General features: G+C 37.5%; 1 protein-coding gene across 5 annotated transcripts; it reads right to left on the bottom strand.

Annotated features, from left to right (window-relative positions):
• Window positions 1-1,089: 1,089 nt before the first annotated feature.
• Window positions 1,090-24,026, bottom strand: AP4E1 (adaptor related protein complex 4 subunit epsilon 1). 5 transcript variants are annotated; one of them, XM_075764675.1, is made up of 21 exons: window positions 23,787-24,026; window positions 23,208-23,279; window positions 22,235-22,358; window positions 20,028-20,101; window positions 18,506-18,627; window positions 17,484-17,643; window positions 16,805-16,971; window positions 16,070-16,143; window positions 13,858-13,980; window positions 13,664-13,773; window positions 13,247-13,386; window positions 11,752-11,864; window positions 11,484-11,602; window positions 10,948-11,250; window positions 10,096-10,210; window positions 9,324-9,459; window positions 7,896-8,151; window positions 6,540-7,115; window positions 4,978-5,162; window positions 3,992-4,149; window positions 1,090-3,526 (listed from the first exon to the last, which is right to left on the bottom strand). In XM_075764675.1, the coding sequence occupies exons 1-21, from the start codon at window positions 23,946-23,948 to the stop codon at window positions 3,366-3,368; spliced, it is 3,450 nt and encodes a 1,149-aa protein (XP_075620790.1). In that variant the 5' UTR covers window positions 23,949-24,026; the 3' UTR covers window positions 1,090-3,365. The 5 variants fall into 5 exon arrangements, with proteins under 5 accessions (XP_075620790.1, XP_075620791.1, XP_075620792.1 ...); XM_075764676.1 differs by lacking the exon at window positions 23,787-24,026 and adding an exon at window positions 23,545-23,780; XM_075764677.1 differs by lacking the exon at window positions 20,028-20,101 and having other exon boundaries at window positions 23,787-23,981.
• Window positions 24,027-24,471: the final 445 nt, after the last annotated feature.

Genomic DNA, 24,471 nt, shown 5'->3' with positions numbered 1-24,471 from the left:
TTACGAGCAAGTACAGGAAAACCTCAAGATAGTGCCATCCATTACACAAACTTATTCTCTCTGCTCCTTAGAGGATGAGAAGAGGATGAGAATACCTAGCAAGAAGTAATGTAACAAAACGGGAGATTTCATCTAAAACATACTGCATCATACTGCCATGTTGCACTTCCACCATTTTTCCTACCAAAGTATTTTTTTTATTAAAAAATATCTGAAAATACTTGGGGTAAAGGGGGAAGAATCTGACGAAACAGTTGGAATATGGATCCAATACAATCGATAATCTACTGACTCCAAAATGTCCAGAGCACAGAGCAGTAAAGCAGTGGTGTCTCTTGGTATCCAGGGTTTTGGTCCAAAACGCTGCTGACGTGCCAGTTCAGAAAGGTCAGTATATACTCTGACTGGCCTCTGGTTGCCTCTTGAAAGTAAACTTCTTTGTGCTAACTGGATTATGTGCTCTCTTCCTTCTAGCCTACTTCTACGCACCTTATTTCCCTTTCTCTGAAAACAGGTTAATCTTTCAAGATCTATTAAGTCACAAAGAAAAGTAAACAGGAACACCACAGAAGATGAAGATATTTGCTAAAGAATTCTCAGTACAGACTAGATAACAGAATATTCCTTTGTATAATTACTTATGAAGCTATATTTCATTTTAGAGACAACTGGATCATTAATCAAGATCAGAGGGATTCCTAGCGCTGAATGGCCGAGGTTCTTAAGGGCCTAAGCACCCTACATCAGCCAGAACTGCCGCGCAGCACGCACTCGTTACGCACTGACAGCCACACCACGCAAAACAGCCTTCCGATTTAAATCAGGGCTGCAACTGCCTTCAATTCAGCAATTATGTCAAACTTCCCAAACTCCCAACTCCTTCTCAATACTACAGCAAATGGTGTGTTACGTTATCATTGGACACACAAAAAAACCACCACCAAACAACAAACCACCATGCTATTGCTGTCAACTATGACTAACAAGAGACCTCAGTCTCCTGCGATGCCTAAAAAAAATTTAAAAAATCTCCCACAATCCAGCAGTATTCCAAAAAGAGCATTGGATAATGTCAGCTGGCACACAAAATGCTGTTTGAAAGATAAAAAGTTTACTTTCACTCTTTTTATACCTTCAACTGAGATACAGGACATTTAAATCACCAATGGATTCAAGACTTCTGCAATGTGACATTCTTCATCACTGTTCAGATGCAAAGAGAAACAACTAAAATAGAACCTTGTTTTTAATATGCAGAAACACTGCTACATGTGGTAGCAAAGAATATTTAACAAGTATCAAGCTAATTTTTTTTAAAGTGAAACAATTTTATTAATCTACAAGAAATGCTAAGACAGTGACAGATTAAGTATTTGCTGGGCAATCTAGAAATAAAGACTGACACAGGTACAGTTCCCTGCAACCCCCTTTATGTGATGTTACCATAAAGCTCTTCAAATCTGCATATTGACAGCTTAACGTACACTAGTCATACAGTGAAAAAGGTTATAAAGACCATTACACGAACAACAGAAGGCATTACTGTCTTTTGGTGTTCTTTTTAAACACTACGACATTGAACATCTCGTTGCTGAAATGGTTTAAATGCATAGGCCAGAAACAGATACTTCTATTACAGTTCGTATGATTACAAAAGGAAAATTGCATAACACAAGTCTGATTTACCAGCAGGGAAATAGTTTGCTGGAAATTATTCCACTATAAATCAGTTTTCATTTATATAAACTGTCTTGAAGTGCAAAGTAAACATTAAAGTATGCAGAACATTATGTATATTTACAAGTTCAGTGCACTTTAAATTCCTCAGTAAGAGGGTACTGAAACAGCAATAAAAAAGAGCTTTGCTTAAATGATTGTACTTGTGGTAACACAAGTGGCTTGACTTAAAAAAACCCAAAAAAAACCCCAAAATTATCAGTGCATTAACATTCTTATGATGATTTCACAAACATTTACCAAAACCTTAGCAAAGTAACAAAATATTTTATCTTCCTTTACAACCAGTGCTTATCAGGTGAGAATCAATAATGCTGAAATATAACAAAGAATGTCCTTGTTAATATTAAGCACACAAAGGAGAGAATTCCGCTGTAGAATCCATTTATACCATGTCTGCACCGTGTGTACAATCTTTGATTTTTTTTAAATAAAAACTTGACCAGTTATAAATAATATTAAGCAGTATTAAAGTTTTCATTTAGCATCTAAATAAATTAAGACTGCAGGATTTTCAAGACTGTGAGGTTATTTCATGAAGAAAAGGAGACAACCTGGACAGACATTTATCACATATGCTGCTCTGATTTAGATCTCTTATGCCTTACTGCAGATCCTTGCTAGGCACACAAAGTACAGCCACATCTGTCCAAGTCAAAGGTTTGAAGAGTTGTACTAAGGGTATAAATAATTAGAAATAAAAGTAACTGAAAATTTCCTCCATGTAAATTTTCACGGACAGAAATATTGGCCTAATTAAACTTACAGAATTGACTGGAGAGCAATGAACCTGTTCACAGCCAACTACCCCCAGCGCAGTCATCTCAGACTTAATCCACATGAAACTCATCCTCAGACATGCACAAATATTCAGTCACTGTCACAGACCCCTAAAGAAAGGGAAGGTGACTGAAACACGAGGCAGGAAGAATTCCAGACAGGAACTAACGGGAAGGGCCTTAGATCATCCCCCATGAGGTGCTTCCATACAATTTCCCATGCCTGCCTCCTATCAAAATCCTATTTAGATGTTACCACTTAATTGGTAAATATCAAAGATCATGGGAAGTGCGCTGATCACGAAAAATCTTTCAACTATTTTAAAAACATGCATTTGTTGCTACATAAGTTTCTTTATACAACCACCAATATGGGTTGTTGCCAGCAGTGCTTAAAAATTGCTTTAGAAAAATTATCAAAATAAAATTAGATGATCCTGATAACTGATCAAGTCTGACCTCATAATGGAGATGTGTTTTCTTTGAAATCATATTTAAGTAGTTGCTATGAAGAATAATTGTTGACATCTATAAAAGCTGCATAATAAAAATAAATACTTTCAGTCATTTACAACAAAATTAAGAAATATACATTTCACTTACACAGGTAACAATACTTTAATGGATTACTTGTTAGACACTGTACAGTCCTGAGCATGTTTTTGCAGGCGTAATTTAGGTCATCATTCTTCCTCCACAAGTCCACATAACTTATGCCAGCTGGAAGAAAACTTTTAATACTTCTGAGAAGCAGTATCTTAATTTAGCTTTGGTAATTATCTGTGCAACTGTATAAATCTTTGATTTGCTTTTCACACACTGAACAGATTACGGCAGGCACTACTGTTATTAGGATTCCTCCATCACCTTTTGACACTGATAAAGCAAACCATCTGGAAGAGCAGAACAAGGCGATCTGAACCATAACGCCAACATCCCTGAGTGAGTACGACAGTGCAGCAGACAGGGCACAGATGGAAGTAGCTGGCATGCCAGTATTCCCTCATTACCTTAAAACAACAGAGGGCACAGAAAAAATGAAGTAACAATTAACAATAGCTATTGTACAGTTCACAAAAAAAAAATGTATCTTTCTCCCAAACTCCATTTCTTCTGTTCTCTTCTCTTACACTGACTCCTTTAACATGTCACCAAAAATCAGGTCTCCTGCATGTAATCCCAGCTTCGTATTTGTCATATAGCTTCGTTCCCATTTTTTGCCCTGCCCAACATTCTTCACAGTGCAGTAGTTCGCTCCCTTGTAAAATTTACTGTTTGCTGTACACTTGTACCTTTACATCAATCTTCACACAGACCCCTGAGTAAGGCAAATAAAGTCTATAGGACAATGCTCCCGTGCTTACTATGCTCCTAAGCGTTCCCTGCCTTAAATTGTAAGGTATCTGCTTCCATGCACTTATTTTTCTGGGACAAATTATAGGTTGTAAGGAACCTTGCAGTATACTTTCACTCACCTATAATATCAACTATATGGAGTTTCAGCTTCTGTTGCAGTGTATTCAGAGCTGCTGAAAGGGAATCTTGAGAAGGTGACATTTTTATATTCTGTTTCACATCATTGGAAAGGGACAACCACAGCTTCCCAAAGTCTTCTGTAGTCATTGCCATTGGCCTAAAAGCAAGTTCACCACATATCTTAGCAAAATAAGATACATTATTCAGAATATATTTGGTCTCCCAAAAAAATCTTCATCTGGAAGCAACTGGACAATAGAGCAAGCAATGAGCAGATACAGATTGTTTCAAACAAGCCCCTCTTCTTCCCAGCTTAACATTTAAGAAGTTTTTATTCCTTGCTTTAGATTTCTAAATTTTAAAAAAATACATATTCTATGTAAATAGAAGACCAAAGTAAACAGTCTTGAGATATTTGCCCATTGAAAGAGACAAAACAAGTTCAGTGTGAGGTAGACTGTGTTATGGAAAACAAGGTGGATTTCACTATAAAACAGAAAAGTTTACTGGAAAAAGAACACTTGATTTTTCTACTCCTAAAATAAATGCAGTGTTCAAAAATGACTAGAATGAGCTTTCTTCTTCCCCTGCAAAAGCTGTCAGCCTTTCCCTATAATGTACAGGTCTCTGTACTCAAATCACTTATTTCAGTTTGACATGTTTATATTATGCCATACTTTAAAGCAGCTTGCCCTTCTGTTCACTGAGTTCTGTTAGCCTCCTCAAAAACACATTCTGTTGTTCAAGACTATTCTCACCTGTAGCTACTGTCAATATTCTCACTGGATTTGTACTTCTTCCTGGAACTTTGCCCCTTTTTTGTAAGTGTATAAATAACCACTTACTATCTTTAACAGTCATCTCAGATTAAAATGAGCTGCTCAAGGTGAAGCTTTATATTTTCGTAATCAACACCCAAATCATCCTGCCTTTAATACTTATTTGAGTACATGTGTTTTTAAAAACTGCACCTTATTTTATTTACCTGATGAAGTCCAATAATGATAAAGTTACTGAAAATTCAAGGCGAGTGTCCATCTCTGACTGGTAATGAATGGAGCCAGAAAGAATTCCCTGTGTACAGATTTTGTCCATCCACACACGTTTCTCGCAACGTTCTACACTTTGAGCTTCAATTACAGGAAACTGGTAGGTGGGACTCTCCAAAATCTATAATTTTTTAAAGGAATATAGAATGTAAGTCTTGCTGTCAAGCTGTGTAAGTGGTTAAGATACAGCTATAAAATTGTGTGCCTTTTACTTCAACTGATTTTTCTTGGACTATTTGGCAAGTGAACAGAGCTACCATTTTTCATCTCTCATCAAGGATAAATCAATCATTAACATATACAAAAGTTCTGAGAGAATTAAAACACTGGAGAAATTAATCTCTTTCTGCCAATTGGCTTCGCCCCCACCCCCAAATGATTGCTCAGAGACACCAAGAACCTGTATTCTTTAGTTCAGTCCCAAAATAAACTAATACACTAGAGCAAGCAACATTGCCACATACCCCAAGCCATATGCTAAAAGCAGGAAGTTGAGAAATCATCCCTAATAACAAAGATAATTTCAAGATAACTCAGCAGTCCCTGGCTTTTCCAAACAAACTACTAACATAGATTCCATCTCTGGTAGTGTTCTGTGTAGAAACTTAAGTGAATTACAAAGAAAAACTAGACATGAGATGCCCACTTTCTATCATGACAGGTTTGATTCAAGCCAGAAATGGAAAGGAAGGAGACTTCAGGTTCCTTGATTAAGTCAATTCTAAAAGAAACATTCTGCTTAATTCTCTTTATCGAGTTATCACTTGCTGAGTGTCTCCAAGGTTTCATAATTCCATTTCATTAATGCTTCTTTCAGCAAAATCTATGGGTAGTCATGCCAACAGGCAATTCCTAAATAGCTTTCCTATTATTTAAGTGAAGTTTCAATCAACACTATCACATGCTATTACCAACCATAGTTAAATCCCAGATGTAGCCTCTCCAACATCAACTGAATGCATGAGAACAAGAATGAAATATGACTGATGCCTTTGGGGGGGTAACAAAAAAAAACAACCCAAACCCAAAAAACCCCTTGAAGCAAGCTTTATGTGAAGAAAGAAACTGCATCATGTCTGCCTATCAGATACATACAAATGGATGCACAGGCTCAACAGTCACACCCAGACAAAAAAAATATACACAGCGACTTCTTTGGCAACTCAAGTCATACCATGCTGAATATGACTGGTTAGACCAGGAAGAATCTGGATTCAGAACTGAAAAAATCACACATTTGTTACATGAAGGCAAGCAGCAGGAAACAAAATCAAGGTGAATTAAAAAAGTGAAATGCTAACTGTTATACTAAATGATGCTAAGTTTAGTGTTGAGATTTCTTTCATTACCCTTTAGGATGTGTGTAATAGCCATACTACAGGTTTTAAGGAAATGCTTTGGGAAAAAGGCATGCCTATTACATTAAACCACTTCAATGCAAGCAAAAAGCAAGAAGTTGCAAGTCAATTTGAAATATAGTGGAAACAAAGTTTCTTACCTGAAAATGTTCTGCTTCTTCAAACATTAAGTTCACAGCATTAAGTGCAGAATTGGTTTTATTTGAAAGGAAAACAGTTAGCAACAGAGAGTCATCTGTCCACACCTTACATAAATACAGAGCTAAGGCATCACTCTGACAAAGTTCCACAACTTCAGAGTGAGTGAGCTGTTGTAGCTCTTCTGGTAAGGAAGGGACCAATGGTATTTTACTGGCACTTTCACAATGAGCACTTGGGGAAGGCTGAAAAATTTCAATATTACTATCAGCAAACAAAGATGACTGCGACAGCCTACTATCTGAAAGTCTGTCATCCAGCCCAGATTTTTTTAGGGACTGAGGCGTTTCAAACGCTAAATTATCTTCTACAATATCTGAAGAACACAGGGAGACTTTCCTTAACCTTGTGTGTACATTTCCCTCACAGTCTTCCAAGTTAATAGGTACTGTATCAAGTAAGGGACCAAAATCTGAAGCAGCACTATTTTGGAAGTCTGATGCCTCCTCGCTATTTTGAGTTTCATTTATCTTTGATTTTCTTTTGAACTTCTGAGTAGCTGTGTCTGCTTTCCCCATCTGAAAAGGAAAAAGAAAAAAATATGGGTGGGGAAGTTTCTAGCAGCCAACTGTGTTACTGCTAACAGCATGAAACAGTGAGCAAGGAGAAATAATGACCAAGGAATCAATTCAGATGACAAATACAAATAGATTCCTAACATTTTAGTGGACCCAGTAATAGGCTTTTGTTGTATTTCCTACAGGCTATTGGATTCGCCTATAATGGAAGAATTACTCCAGGTTCTCTAAAACATAAACTAAGAGCTCCTATTAAAAAGAGAGCACAGGTAAACATTTCCTGGTTCAACTAGTGATAAATGCCAAGATTTGGCCTGGCTACTATGCTAATGCCAGTCTTAAAAAGATCACCTAATGGTAATTTTTCTGGCGTTCCGCATATCACCAGACACAAATAAAAAGTGGTCTTGACATAGGGCATCAAACTCTTTGACCATATTGCCAAATGAATCCCAACAGCTCTGCAAAGTTGGGTCAAAGAACAGTCGTTAGGGAAAATAGAGACTAAAACTTGAAGCACAACATGCAAATGGGAGTGTTCTAGTTACTGAATCAGATCTGCTCCAGAGGTGATTTCAAGTAATAACCAACCCAGTTCAGGTTCTTAACAAATTATCATATTACAAAAGTAATTCTCAATAGTTTTTCAATGACTTGGGTTTTTTTGCCTTGTTTTACCACAACATTAATTTGATCTCTATTTGCATATAAATACCTCTAATTGCAAATAAGGCAATACTTAAACTTTAAACTCTTCTAAGTCTCAAAAGAACCACTTACCAAACTGACACCAGCACTTGATCCCAGCCCAGTAAATAAAGTTGATGCCAACTGCTGCTTCTCTTTGTCTTCCTCAGAGAGGCTGGCAACTTGATCAGATTGCGATGCAGAAGGATCGCCCACCTGTCTGGCTAATAAGCTGCCACAAGAAACAGTTTGTGGCTCATTTTCTTTCCCTACTTTGTTTTCTTTCTTTGGAAGGTAGCCTTCTTTTCCCCATAGCTTGTGTACTCCCTCAAGTTTCAGAGTATTTGTCCTAAAAAGGCAAAAAAACCAAAGCAGGATCAACCATGTAAACATTTACAAACCACGTTCATAAAAACATGCCAACACTGTACTTTAAACACCATTCACAATTTTCGTACTTTGATATAAAAAGTGAGTAGTGGAATATAAATGATCACTTTTGCATCTGTATGAAGTTCTCTGTTAGTAACATCATTCATTACTTTTAAAACACCCCACAAACGCAAACTTGGACTAATCTATATAGTTTTAAGTACAGACCCATGCTAAGTCAGCATTAGACGCCTGCAGCCAGTAGTAGACTGTGTTTGCCAACTCCATCTAGAGTTTCAGATCACATTTATAACCTATTTGAGTAACTTTTAAAAAGTGAATACAAGCAACATGGTATCTATCTTTCTCCCCAGCAGAAAGATTGTGGGAATCTCTAAGTATATTTAAATAGTTCTATTGCCAATGCCTTAAAAAAAATAATTTAAGTTAATGTAAGAGACTGAAAATTAAAAGAGACCTAGAAAGTATTTTTATTTCTTATGAAAAGTGTTCATGTTCTCAGACACCTTGAACTCTACCAGAAGTTAATTCAAGAGACACAGGCTAAATGCTGCAAGCCCTACACCTTAAAGACTCACTCAATTTTTTTTTTTACACAACCTGGTTAAAGAATCTGAAAAAGCTTCGAAGTTTTCCTGCATACCAATTTACCAGAGTATAAATGAAGTTATTAATTTGTATAAAACTATGGATATGGTATTGATTTGTAGTGTTCTAAACTTAAGGAATATCTTACACTGTGAACCTCAGCCTTACTTTTATCTGAAAAAGTTTCCTTAAAAGGTCCATTATTGTAAGCCTAGAAAAAGTACACATAGGCTGTAAGAAAAAGAACCCAAAGAAAAAAATACTTAATCCTGGAATCATCAGGCAATCCTGTCCCAGTTTTACTGCATTAACTATCACTTAATTTGCACTTTGTGAAGAAAGTGGAAAAACAGTCTAAATGCATTAGCTTTTTTTCTAGTTATTTCAAAGAATATGCCATCTGAATTTCTTCTTACATGATAGAAGTTTTACATTCAGCTGTATTCTTTTTAGTTCCATGTATGGGAGAAGCAAAGACACATGATACTGACAAGAACAGAAGCTTAAAAGGTACTTCATTTGAAACACAAATTAACTCACTCTTTATGCCCCGTCTCACCACTATTACCAGACATATCAGAACCAAAAGATAAACCAGTGGGGGACTGTCTGCCAGTGATGCCAGATGAGGACACACTTGCAGCAAATGACAATCCATATGGTTCAAAATTCAGAGCTGCAAAACAGACAGAATCTTAAAATTACAATGAGGCATAAAAAGGTAAGAAAGAAATCTATTTTCTGAAAATAGATATGCTGTACTGCTGCACTTCTCAGGCTTCCCATTCAGGATCCTATCCTCATTAAAAATAGATGTTTCTGTTCTCGAGTAAGTTTTTTAGACAAACAGAGGATTTATCTAAAACACGGATTCATATGGTATTTGGTTTTAAATACTGAAATTAAACAGAAATAGCGACTTTACGGTGTATCACTAAAACTTCTGCTGATGCTTAGTATTTGTAGACAGAAGTACTGTACTGGATCTAAACAAGTGAGCTTTTCCATTTGTTCAGGAGCCTAAATAACATTTTTGAGTCCACAGCATTATATCAATATATCACTGTCTGCTTTGCAAACATATTTGACACCTTCAGTGATAAATCATTTTCATTAAGACTTTCATTAAGACCAGTCACCTTAAAGGTGGGAAACTAAAATCTAAGTTAAACTTAGCTAAGTCTACAGACAAGAGATGTATTAAGATAACATTACTTTAAGGAATAATATAAACTGTACACTGAAATTGTTTATTACCACTTAATCAGGTAATTTACCAGCTATTTAAGAAATGCAGTAAACTAACAGTCACCTTTCTCCTGAGAAAGTTTCTCCTCTTGTCTCTGGTGATGAGGCTTATATGGTGCTGCACCACGACCAAGTCCCTCAGACACAAACTCATCCAGAAAAGATAAGGAAGCATCTACCTACACAGAATTAAAAGTGAGAAAGCAATGAAAATATTTTCTATATATCAGCCTGATGTTACCAGAAGAATATTGTGTCTTATCAGCAAATCGGGATCTTCTAACACCTCCCATAATACAGCAGCTCTACTGGTAGGTAACAGAAATGGTCAAGCAAGTATGTTGAAACAGATCTTGAGGTAGAGATTTGTAACTTAACTCGGCTATTGTTTGGTTTGGGTTTTTTTATCTAAACAAGAAAAAAAAAGTAGAGTGGAGTTTTCCCAAAATGGTTGATCCTACTCTTATATGAAAATACTGAACCCAACCCGCCCCCCCCCCAAAGACCTCAGCATTATCAATACTATTTTCTATCATTTATTATGGACATTTCAGTGTCAAGATCAGTAGTTTCTAAATAGGAGGCACACTCTTTGAATTAAAAAGCAGTACCACATTAGCAAAGCAGGCCTAACTTGTCTTTAAAAAAAAAAAAATCAGTGTATGAAATTGTAATTTTGTTAAAAACTACTCCAGCTTACTATCTAAGCACCATGGTACTTTATCTTTCAGTACGGAACATTATAATTCATCACATATGCCTGAAAAAGCACGTTTCTGAAAACTCGCTGTGAGCAGACTAAAGACCAGCACAAGTCAAAACTGTCAAATTCATTTTGAAAACACTTTTTACGACAAGATTAAACCCCCCAAACTACAAAGAGGTTCATGAAGAACACACACTGCAGCTGTCTTACCACCATGTCAGTGCAACTAGCATCAAATGGAAGCAAGTTTTTCATCAGTGCTTTGTCTTCACACAGATGCTTCAATTCAAAGGCAAATTGTCTCATACAGGTATCTAGAGAGTTGCTGAATTCTTGGATTAGTTTGTCAACTGTTTTTGAATGGGAGGTATGTGATGCTATCTTGGTGACTGCAGCCATTATCCACACTTTAGTTTCAGAAGTAACAAAAGTCTTCTTCAGCAGGCTGTGTAGCTTTGCCAAAATAACTTCTGGATCAACATCTGTAACGAGGCTGGAATATTCCCCCAACACCTATTCAAAGAACAGACAAAATACGTGTTTAGTCACACACAACAGTGGTTCCAGTTTTAAAACTAGAACATAGTACTAAATAACACCACAATAAAATCCACCTCACATTCAAAAAAACCTATTTAAACATGTTCTAAATTATTCCTTTACCATTTTGTATTATTAAAAACATCATCACATTTGACAGTTTCCTTGTATCTGTGTATTCAATTTTGACCACGTTTCCATCTTACCCAACTCATAACTTGGAGGAATTTTTGTGGATATAATGCATCTTCCTCTTCAAGTAATGTTAAATAAGACTTCACTGCATACATCCGTAGCTGATCATCTTCTTTTCCATCATCAAACCCTAGACAGAAAACAGTATGTACTTTGCCTGAAACGCAAGTAACACCTCCCATCAAATATTACAAAGTCCATTTTAAGAAAAAATGCCAGATGATTAAGGAAACTAATTCTATGCCTCTAATTCTTCAGAGCATTTGGGAAGTTACTCACCTTCAGCCAGCAGCCTCAGAAAGTTGTTTGGGATATCAGGATGCACAACGTCACCTCCAACAGAAAACACAGCATTCATTGTTTGGATGAACCACTCATTGTCAGGGGCATACGTGTCCAGATGTTAAGGAATGAAGTGCTAAGGCATAACTTTTTCTTTCTTTTTAGTGCATTTCCTAAGGAAACAAATTTTCCACAAATAAGCTACTCATCTTGCTCTCCTCAGTAACTTGGGGGCCTGATGGTCAAATATCAACTCAAATTAACCGAACAGGAAATATTCCTGTACCTTTTATAAAGTGTTCCCTGTAAACTTCATGAAAACTGATAGTCAGGTAGAGAAGTCTTAAATTACTGCCCTGCCAAAAAAGCCCACACATGAACTTAACAGCTATCTGTTATGTGCTATTTGCTGGCTTGCCAATCAATACACCTCAAGTTGTACTTGAATAAATGTTAATGAAAAAATAAGAGTTTAATTAGACTTCACACAGTGGGAACAGCCAAGGATTCACACAAGGATTTAGGTCTGGAAACCTGTCCTACTGTATTTTAAGTTCATACTTGTTCTGTGCTAGCTTTCCAGCATCATCTTTCAAGTTTGTTTACCTAGTATCACTTGATCAATGATAGACTACTTGTTCTTTTCAGTAGCGCTTTGCTGTTGATTTACTGAAAAACAACAAACATTATGAAGTACCCTACAAAAAGCAACATTACTTATCTTATAGATTTAAAATTTGATTAGCCTTTGCTAACTTTGGAAGTCAACTTCTGCCTTCCCTCAAACAAATCCTGAAAATGCACACTTACTGAATGGAAATTTTCAACAGTACAGAAACATTAATATTATTGTCTTATCTTTCCAGACTGCATGACAACACAGCTTTTTTTCTGTACTCTACTCTCTGTGCCAAGCAGTGTACAAATAGGATGTTAAGGGACTTCTCTGTTATAAAGAGCCTACAACTCGAATTATCGGACAAGAAAACATACAGAAAATCAGGCAGCAGCAAGTCTAACAGCAACATCCACCATATGTCAAATGCCTAAACACCACTTTCATCTTTTTGGTATAGATAAATAATCTTTTATTTCTATGAAAATGTGTTGTTATTAAAATCTGTACACCAACGAAGAGGTCTCTGATAGGAAGATCATGCCCACAATTACAGAAGAGCACTCAATGTAGCAATGAGGCATCTCTCTCCATGAAGTGGTGTAAGACTTCAAAGTTTTAATTTAAAAACACAAGGTTTTAATGCTAAACTCCAAAGCCAAAATAAAGTATTTTGAGTGTCATTACATTCAGTGACGTACAAGAAACGCTGTCGTCATTTTTGTATGCACTTTGTTTTGTATGTTTTATTATTTTTTTCATTTGAAAGAGTACAAAGTACAGCTGTAATACTTCCAAAGATCATGAAAGATGTTTTGAAAGGTACAAATGCTACATTTGCTCTGACTCCCAAGCTTCAGAAAAATAAAAGGATATTTCTCAGCTAGTTCTGCTATTTTGCCAACTAAGTTGATGATAGCATATTCTTCCTTGCTTTCTTTTAAGTAGTCAAGCATCTTCTGAACTATGACAATTACATTGTGTCCATTTGTAATTCTATAGAGAAGTTCTAAAGTCTGAAAGAGAAAGAAAAAAATATCTTTAATTGGCTCTGATAACTCAAAAAGAAAGCAAATAGAAACACTTTAGTATGATGCAAAATTGAGCAACTGTATTTGGCAAGTCTTAAATGAAATACACTGCTTATCTACACAGCTTGTCATATTAATATTGTTCATAACTGCTCTCTCACAATAACAGAAACTTAATATGCTTTTTACACTACTCATTTCAGAAAACCTATCACCCATCTTAAAAATTAATTTAATTTTTGACTTTTAAAAATTAACTGACCTCCCTTTTAATAATGGGATCTGGATGGTCCAGACATTCAATTATTGTCATCTGGTGCTGAAGTGCCAGATTAGGATCCTGCTGGATAACATAGGTCAGAGCCTTTAAACCTAGAAGTGATTGGAAATGATATAAGACAATGTATACTACTATGATCAAATTAAAAACATTTTAATGAAATCAGGTATCCTTACCTAAGTATTTCAAATTAATTTTGGGTGACAAAACAAATTTTCCAATGCACTTGGCAGCCTTTTCAAGTAGTTCAGATTTGGGATGAATTGTATAAACTGTTTGGACACATTCAAACAAGATGGCTGCAGGGGAGAAAAAAATCAACATGTAATTAACATGTATTAAATACCTCTACAGCACAGAATTTTTTTAACAAGCAAACAAGCTCATTGACTATATGAAGGAATTGCAGTGCTGTCCCACCACCACTGAATCTAACTGCAGAGTACATACTGACATAAATGAAAACACGATGAAAGACTATCTCCTTTAGTATACACATATTTTTTATTAACCTTTGGCATTGTCCATCCAACTTCCTGTCCTTAAAGTTCTTCCAACCTTGAAGTCTCCTATAGCTGCTCAATGATAAATATTTTTCAATAATTCGTATGATTTCTTAGCTACTACTGACAGCCAAAATCATGCCAAGAACATCCTTACTGAAAGAAAACAAAACCCCACAACACAACCACAAACAACTTTGCATAGTTGTTTGAGAAGAAGCTAGAAGTAAACTGAACAACACAAAAAGTAATTAAACCTTTGTGGCAGCAATTTGCACAAAGCTTCAGACCAACATACTCTCCCCAAGTTAACTGGCATTTAAAATCATGATATAATTTTCAGTTGTTCTTGTAATTCAGTCTCTAACTGAATTGTCCAATAGATAATCACTTTTCTTAACTATTACAAAACTAAATCTGAGAAGGACTAGCATAGTAACAACTCAATTGCCTACAAGAAGTAAGAAACATGTAATAACCAAGGACTTTGTGTAGGAAATAGTAATCACTCAGAATTACATTTTTGTCTAGGATCATCAATTTAGTTTTTGAAAAAAAACTTATCTTATGTGAACAAAAACTACATACCTAAATTCTGTCCTTGTATAAATCAAACTGCCCACTTTGGCCCTGTAAGTGCTCAAAACAAATTTACTGTTTTACCCTTAGCAACTGCAAGTGCAAATTGTCTGTATTATAAAGGCAGCACACCTCCCAATATCTTGTATATTCTTGCCTAAAAGAACAGAAGCAATAAACTGAATACACTAAATGTCTGACAGATGCTTCCTCATCTATTATTTACTCAAAGAGAATACTTTGCCAAAGCTCCCCTTTTTAGCAGAAGTGAAGCTTACAAAATGCTTTAGAAAATATTTATCAAGTAGGCATTAGACATCTAATGCTTTGGGCCATGTTCCTTCCCTTCCCCTCCCCCACACTGTTGTTTTAAAAAAAGGCTCAGTTGTCTTTCCATTCCATTAGCACAGGTACTTTGGCAACATCTATGGGGCTTTAACAATAAAATATTGAGGGGTGTGTGTTTTTTTAATAGTGAAACAGCTCTTAATGTAGGGTTCTAGTACATCAGATGTGGGCATTTGAGGAGGTATTAAGACCTGGGGAGGGGGAGGCAAATAAAAATCCAAATAAACTGCTCAGCTTTTTTTTTTTTTTAATAAAAACTTAATAGTGCAATTATTCCTTTTGCTTTGTTCTAACAAATACAGCTTTCGCTGCTGAGAAGAAAATGAAATTAGCATAGCCTTCTACCATGTTCTAGAAATTTTTAATTGACATCTGTGCCAAAAACATCTTTTCACAGGCACCACTACCACTGAACTCTGTTCAGTGTTAATAACCCTGCTATGAGCTGTGGCTAGAGAAAAAGCCCTATGCAGCTGTAAAGAACTGACGCTGACACTCTTACGCACCTTTTACTGCCTTTGTCACAGCAGTGACAAGAAGATCTAAGCATTTATAAGAAACAAGGCTGTATCGTGAGGATTTTTCTTTTATCATTTAATTCAACTTAAGCAATGTTCTATCAACTTAAGCAATGTTCAGTACAAGCTTTCATGAAGAAGCTGAACTTCTGTATTTAAGGCCAAGGAGAACGCAAACATAGGACAGAGGCTTTTCAGTCAAGATGAATTCCCAAGTAAATTAAAATGTTTAACCTCAATGATAAAAAACTGTGCTGTACAACAATGTATCACTTGTTTTACAATTTTCTAGCTGGACACCTAAGAATACACTCGTGTATTAAGAATATAATTAGATTTTTCGAAAGCACTGCATATGTATCTTAGCATGATCAACTACTAACATTTTCAATCTTTCCAAATACTGATAATTGCATAAAATAACCTCACCCCTCACCCACCATATGTAATATTATGATTTATCTCTGCTCTTCTTAAAGATTCATCTAGAACATCATACATCAATTCGCTTGTCCTGTTTAACAAGAAAAGAAAATATTTAAAATTATTCGCAGCCCTAACAAGCATGGAGTCTTATTTTGCCAAACAGCTCAAACACTAGTATTGAAATCTGTAACAAATTATTCATATCCACAGATTTGCTTTAACATGGAAGAGCTCTATAACACGTTTCTAAATGGCATCTAACAAAACGTTTGCAGCTTTCAAAAGAAACGTTTACCATATCACAAAAATAATAACGCTTCTCTTACTGCTTGTATAAAACACAAAACAAACAGCAAAAGGATTTCAGACAACTAGGTCCTCACAAAGCAACCCCACTTTTTAAAGTATCTTTACTCTGGATTTTCACACAGGCTTTTGGTAACCTATAACAGAAGTCCCAGGGGAAAAAAAAAAAAATATGTATTTCAAGCATATCCCACAGTAATCAATTCTTTAGCCAATTCAGAAGCTAAGAAATTAATTTTGCAGTTTAAAAAGTATCTGCTCACTGTATTGGTTAATAACAAATGTGTAAGAAGTTCAACACTGAAATCTTCTTATTTAAAAAAAAAAAAAACAAAACAAAACACCACACACAAAAAAACCCCAAACAGAAAGCTGTCTGAGGTACAGGTCATGACTATTCTTTGTCCCTTCAAAATATTAATTGCAGAGAAAGACCTGGTTACCTGGGATCATCTTTTCCTAACAGCCCCAATATTCTTAAAAGCTGAATTTGTAACCATGGTGCTGGCACACTGTGGTAGTTGAAGTCAATAGGGAGCTTTCCTCCCACAACCTGCTTTAGGATGGTCACAAAACTCCCAGTCAAGTCCTTGTATCCAGAAGAGTTTTCCTACATAATGAAAAAGAAATACAGTTAAAATATTTTGATACAGCTCCTCAAAAGTGAACATAATCCACAAATTGAATAAGATCAAAATACCTACACTGATGGTTTGATTTCTTTAAATCAAACTTCTACTCTCATCCCCCAACACCAGTAAGCTCTTCACTTTAAACCTATGCTATTTTCTCACATATTTGCAAAGGGAATGAATGTAACTTGAAGGCAACGGTAAAAAAAAAAAAATTACAAGCAAATTTCAGCAAACCCTTTAACACACTGTAGAAGTTAGATCCTCTAGCTAAGGATGCAAATGATGCTGAGCATTCGGATCATGCAAGAAGAGGACTTGTCAAGCTAAACGGAGAACTAGCACAAACACATAACAGATATCCATGATCACATAAATTAACTTTCCTAACGATTAGAAACAAGCAAGTTTTTTCTGCAAAATTTCTGCACAGTACACTGTGCACTTAAATAGCTTTTAAGTTCAGTTGTGCTTCTAATTCTTTGCCTACCTTAATCATTTGAAGATAAATATGCAAAGAAGCAGCCATGACTCCAGCATCCCTGTCACATAAGGCTTTCCGGAACTTATCATGAATATGCTGAACTTGGTTAGGAGCAATGAGATAGAATTTATATAATGCTTGAACAGCTTTTCTTCGGATAATTTCCCTGAAGACAAAGGAGATTTACACAAAACAAAGTGAAGCTGCTTGTGTATTTTAAGTACTTGACTTAAACAACTTGCTCTTGCTGTTTCTAAAGCAATGTAAAATTACGTGGCCAGCCATCAGAAAATCATGACTTTGAGAGAGATGAGAACCCATGTTTTACATATTTGATAACAAATAACTTTGCAAAGACAATCTAAGTGAGGAAGTGACAAATCAAACTTAAAAGCCTAGTAATGCTTGGTGTTAGACTGATGATTCAAAAGAATGGTCACCAAACAAACAATGAAATTGGCCACTGCTAATATGCTGTGGTCACATGTGCAGCTCCAAAAAATACGGGTCTAGAAGTTACTGAGTCAGTTCATTCTGCAATTCCGTTTCTAATCAACATTAACACTTAGGTTATTCTCTGTGTATGGGATATTATAAATTCAGAATCAAACAATTCAAGGGTATTAATATATGCAGATACACTTTTACCAACAAAGTTTCTATAAAGAGCTTTAAGAAAAAAAAGCATCAGTGAAGTACTGCAAGGATCCCAATCTGCTTCTCCACTTACTCTATAAACACTTCTTCATCTACCTAATTGTTAAAAGGACTCCAGTAGAAAAATTCAGTTTACATTTACCTATCAAAATTGGTTATGCAAAAAATTAATACCTATCCAATACTCAGTAAAGACTGCAAATAAATGAGACAAGAAGCCGAGAGAACAACTTAGGAAAGGAAAAATTTCTGAAGGTAATTATTAGAAAGATCAACTCAGAGGGAAAAAAAAAACCCAACACCAGTTTACCAAAACTACCTACAAAATTCAGTCTTTCAACCATACAAGGCCACTTGAAATGCATACATACTTAGAATGCTGGAGCTTGTCTTCTATTAGGGGAAGAACAGCTGGAATCATCTCCCGTGGAAAGATCTGGCTGACAATGGTTAATGCCATGCACACCTCTACTAGGTTAGTGCTCTGTAAGTCCTGTTACAATCATTGAAAGAAGTCAGTCATTTTTCATTTAGACTTTTAAATCCTGCACAGATGTATCCCAAGTTTTTCATAAGCAGGTTGGATCTAGCCCACCTACACAGCCCACCTCCAGCAAGCATCCTGCTGACAGCCATCCTGTTGTCTGCTCTTGTTTGAGAAGTCTCAGCTCTCACTGAGCTAATCAGGTTCTTCTCTTATACAGGACGAGAAAACAATCAGCTCCTCACACTTCTGTTCTAGAACTACATTCATATTTTAAATGTATGCAAGATTAACACATAGAGCTACAATCAATATTTGTTTACTGAAATAGCTTGATGATTGTAAAACTATGCTGAGTCCCCAGCTGGATCAGTGGGATGAGTCACTTCTCTCAGAATTCAATAGTATTCTCTTTAGTGCCTTAGATCAGCCCAAAGAATTTTTTTAAAATAGTGCAAGCTCAATATTGCTGTCAATTACATATTTGCACACTAAAATAAGACATTACCTAGTCCCTGAGAATGCAAATTACACATAACGTTCTACAAAAGAAAGAATAAAAATTCACAATCTGTCCCAAATGCAATTAAAAATAGTAGCTATAGCTCTCTGTAACCTTAAACCAAAAAGGATGGATGAATTAACAAAATAAAAGATTAGCATTATTTTTCAAAACAAATGAAACACGTAAGATTTCCAGCTCACATCATTATTTACTCTGGCATTTGTCCCAGATAGTTTTTAGTCGTCATTTTATTTTAGTTCTTTGTGCACTATCATTTTTCACTTCTTTCTACATCTTTACTAGTTTCAAGTCAGATTTTTAAAGATTATAAAACCATTTTCAATCAGAACAGCAAAATGAACATCTCTTTCAGTCTATGACTTATGTGACTTCAGCCTACTGTAATATAAAAGCAATCATTATACAAAAAAAGAGTTGTAGGAAGTCACAACTGCTCCATGTAAGAGGCAGTAATACAGATGACACTTACGAAATATTATTTGGTAATAGATTTTCAGTGTCACTACAATTTCCATTTTCTATCAAAATTACCAAAAGAACTCAAAGAAGCCAATGGATACTTGCTGTCAGCTAAAAGCAAAGGTTTACATTGAAATAAGCATGCATGGCTCCTCCTGGAGTTGAGAATGTATATACATTTTATAAAGAAAATTTTATGGTGTATCTCCTCTGAAAAAAATTTAAAAGTATGGCTTCAACAGCAGGAATGCCAAGATTAAATTAAAAAGCCAGGGAAAGTAAATTTCAAATTTTCATTTCTAACCAAAGAAACGACAACTTTAAGAGAGCAAAATATAACTAATGAGCTTAGATCTTGTGTGACACAAAACAGCAAGAATTGGTCCAAGTTTAGTTTACCTCCAGACCTCCAAAAACACTGTACCTTCACAACTGTGTTCACAAGTAGAAGTAGCAGTTCATCATTTTCATGAAGAAATAAAGAAACTGCCAAGTAACCTATAAGAGAAAGCAGCCTCCATTACTCCTTTTGAGCAAAAAGCAACTTCAAGATAGAAAGCTTAAGACTGTCTGTAATAGAAGAGTTATTTCAAAAAAAAAACCACAACAAAAAAACCCGCACTGTTGGATGACAGATGCTAATGTTTTATATATCAAGACTTTCTTTTATTTCCAGGCAAACCAGTTATATTTAAGTTGCAGTAAAGCTCAACAAATAACATAAGAATCCATAAGCTGTGAGAAATAAGAAGCATTACAATACTGTTATAGCTAAAGAGCAGCCAAGAACACCAGGAGAAATCACTTCCTGGGAAACAAATATCTTCTCTGCACAGACAAAAGTATATTCCTTCCAGACTACACAAATGCACTTCCTTATATTTGTTTCTCTTTAAAAAGTTCCATTTCAAGTAAATTTTATCTTCAACTTGGAATACAGAAGTAAATTCACCAACCAAAACCCCAGAAAAGAACCTGCCAGAAACCTCTTTAAAGACCCCTCTTCCTTCTAAACTAAGGGACCAAAAGTATGGAGGTGGGGAGGGTGTGCCACAACTCATGACAATATTGTATTACAGAGTTGGATCTTAAAAAAAGTCTTGGTTGATTCAGGGCTTAGGGATCAAAATGAACAACTTTGATACAAATAACAGTATTGTCTGGGCTATCAGATTGATCTATCTGCTTGTGAAACTATGGACTCTATCACCTTAGCACACCTGCAAAAACGGAGTTCGCTCTCATACATTGAGGCTCGCTTTGAGTAAAAGAGTAACCCATCTTGATCGGATCAACTGACAACCCTTCCTTAATACAGACTTTGATATATTACACCAAGAACAGACAAGGCTGTCCTCATATATCAAATACGACATAACAACAAAAAACCCATCAAAACCCACATACACACTTTTGATACCAGACAAAGCTTAAGAGTGCTTAAGAGTGCTTTCTGTCTAGAAAACTTTAAGCCACCAACATACATTAAAAAAAAAATGTTCACCAACGCTTTATCAAAAAGGTCTCAAACCAATTAATAACAAGACACATTGCTTCTTGACAGTCAGAGGTCACAGTTTTCTCCAAAACAGCTTACCACCTGCCCTCCCAGGTTTGGTGAAGATAGAATTTCTTAATCACTACCAGAGCATCTGCACACTGGCTTTCATTGCTCAGGGATAAAGCAACTTTATATCATCCCTTGTAACACATTCTCTCAGAAACTCCAATACTTGAGTGGATGATCCAGATGAAACTCAAACAAAGGATATCAAACAAGCATATCCCGCGAGACACTGCCTTCCTTCTGTGTATGCAGACATAGCATTGCTTGGAGTTAAACCATTTTCTCTGCAAACAAGAAGAAATGTCTTCACTAGGCAGCTGAATCAGCAACTGCAAGGAAATTCTCCAGATGAGACAAGCGGACAGCTACTTCAAACTAAATCTACTGGAAACAAGTTAATAGCCACGCTGACAGACAAGGAAATCACAACAGCCTGAAATTTCAAAGAAATCCTCAGGAACTTCTGCATCTATACTCCAGGGACCTCCCTATTTGCCTCAATTCCTACAACTGTTTCTAAACTAAGAAAATCCTACAAGTACCAAACCAGAAAATATTTTAGGGCCACTTTGCTAACAGTAATAAGCCCTTTATAAAAATTCTAAACAACTATCTCTAAGTTAAATACAGGGAAACCAATACTATGCTTGCAGAAATTGTCTGACAAACATCTTTATCTACTCTTGTACTACAGTACTTGAAAAAGAAATCAAATCCTGTCAGAAACTCATTCTCAGCTTCATATGGTTTTTAGAAAATTTCTTGTAAATTACTTGTTTATTGGTGCTGCAATTCAAAACCATGAACAACTGGTGATTTACAATATTTACAAAACTGGTGATTTACAATATTTACAAACCTGCATTCTGTTCTACAAACATATACAGAGCAACTCACAAACTCGGGATTTAGTTATTTTCAAAGAGAAGTGAGAGACTATGAAACAAGACCAAGAAAGTAAAAGAACATTTTAAGTAAGTTGTATTTTTATGTGAATTATAAATCCTAAGAAACTTTAAAAATACAGTTTGAGAATATTATTAAGGCTACAGTTCCATGCATACCAACTCTTTTCTCCAAAAGATTTCCTTGCTGTGCAAGCTTGATTGCATGGATATATCCAAAGGAAGACTCGTACCCCAGCATTTCACAATAGATGAGCCTCACCATACATTCTTTCATCAGTCTCTGAAATACCAAAAATAAATTATTGAGAATTTTAAGTCGGCCATGGTTTATGCTCTTCTTCACTAGTCTGATGAAGGAGAACTTTCTCTGATAGATACATACGTGCATTCATACACATTTTCTAAAATCAGGGTACTTCTAATTTTTGTTTTGCTGTGAACCTCTTCTGCAAATCAACGTTAATTTTTGATCAGAAGAGCAGAACTCCCCATATACTACCATTAAAAATGTTATCTTATTTTGGCTAGCAAGCATGGGGTCAACACTAGATTAATTATGACTAACATAAAAAATAGTAATTATCTGAAGTGTCAGATATTCACACTGCTAATGCACATTAGTTTTAATCACTACACTGACCTAGGATGGGTTTTCACTGTGTGGAAGGTAAAACTTTACTTTTCCCTTCAAACATTCTCAGTCATGGGACTGAGACACACGTTAACTAGCTCAAAACAGAATATATCAACTCCTGCAACTCAGACATGAGCGACAAAAGCACAGGTTCTTATGTAGCACAAATTAATTGTAAAAATGTCAGCCTGCAAAGAATGTTATTTGATAGAAGCAATTAATCACCTAGCTTTTTTACCTGCATTATTTCAGAAACTACAGAATGACAGACTCTGGGCGCCCTATTCTTACAATTTATTCACAACAAACAGAATCACAGTATCCTCACTATTTTAACCACGCTGCAAAACCACAGACATTGGTATCTTTTAATGCTGCTGATTAAATATCTATAATATAGATAACCTGTACACTCCACCTAGCAAAAAGAGAACCCTGTTTTTCTTCGCCATTGGTCTGCTGTTCCCACAGCCAGTAACCACTAACAGAACTTACAAGTGTTGTGGTGGGGGCAGAAACTGTTGCTTTCAAGCTGGTTAATTCCTGCTGGATTAATTTTTCTTCTTCCTAGAAAAGATTAAACTTCTTGTTTCAATCTCGCATAAATCTCACGTGGAGGCAGAACATGAAACAAAAGTCAAAGAAGACACGTTAATGTAAGAGTATTCCACTGTCTTCTCAAAACCAGCACATACCCCACTTACGCGGTAACACCGGACCGCTGGTTTCAAGCACAGAAGCCAATACCCGGCGGCCGTGCTTTCCCATGCCGTGCCCCCCACAGAACAGCACAAGGCGGCAAGGCACAAGCAGGCATCGCAGCGAGGTTTACCCTCGGGTCCCGGAGCTCAACAGGACTCGGCCCCGGGGCTGAGGGGGGACGCCGGCGCCCCGCACAGCACCGCACCCCGCGCCTCAGCCGCCCGCAGCGCCCCACGGGACCGCGCCGGCACCTCAGGGAGCCCGGGGGTGAGAAAGGAGAAGAGTAAGGCCCAGTCCCCGCCTGCCTCGACGCGACGGGAGGAGCAGAAGGCCCGGCCCGGCCCACCCCGGGACGCCGCCCGCAGCCCGTACATGCTTGGAGGTGAGCGCCGTGATGCTCCGGATGAGGCTCCCGAGGCGGGAGGTGGCCGAAACCCTGCCAGGACCGCCGGCGCCCCCCGGCGCGGCGCCCGGCTCGTGCTGCCTCAGCAGCCCAGGCAACACGCTCAACGTCCGCTCCACCACATCGCTCATGGTGACTCCCGCCCGGCCCGCTCCTCGCCGCCCGGAAGGGAAAGGCCGTGCCGGGCCGCCGGCCTGCGCCGCGCACTTCCGGGACCGCCCCGGCTGCGGGACACCGCACCGCCCGCTGGGGGCGGGGCAGGGCGGAGCCGGACGGGCTCAGGGCGGAGCGGGAAGAGCTCGCGGGCCTGGGGCCGCCCCCTTGTGAGGGGAGGGGCCGCCCCGCCCCGCCCGCGCGGGTCCGAGCGCTGAGGGAGCCAGTTCGGGGGAGGGGGGGGACGACACCATGATGGCGCTGGGCAGTGACGGGCGGGCGGGAGCCTCGGGGGTGGCTGTGCGGGAGGCGCTCCCCCAGTCCCCGGCCTTGCCTGCCCGCCGCTGCTCTCCTCCCCAAGCTGGGCAGCAGGCCCTGCCGCGGCTGAGATGGCACCGGCTGCTCCGCCCGCTCACCGCTCGCGGCTGAGCCGGAAGGTGGAGCCGAAGCACGGCGATGAGAGCGGGTCAGCCCGGCCTTCCCGGGGTTGCCGCCCGCGGT

The sequence above is a fragment of the Balearica regulorum genome, chromosome 12 (genome assembly GCF_011004875.1).
Source record: "Balearica regulorum gibbericeps isolate bBalReg1 chromosome 12, bBalReg1.pri, whole genome shotgun sequence".
In the NCBI taxonomy this organism is placed as follows: Eukaryota; Metazoa; Chordata; class Aves; order Gruiformes; family Gruidae; genus Balearica; species Balearica regulorum.
This window is presented reverse-complemented; position numbering and strand designations above follow the sequence as displayed.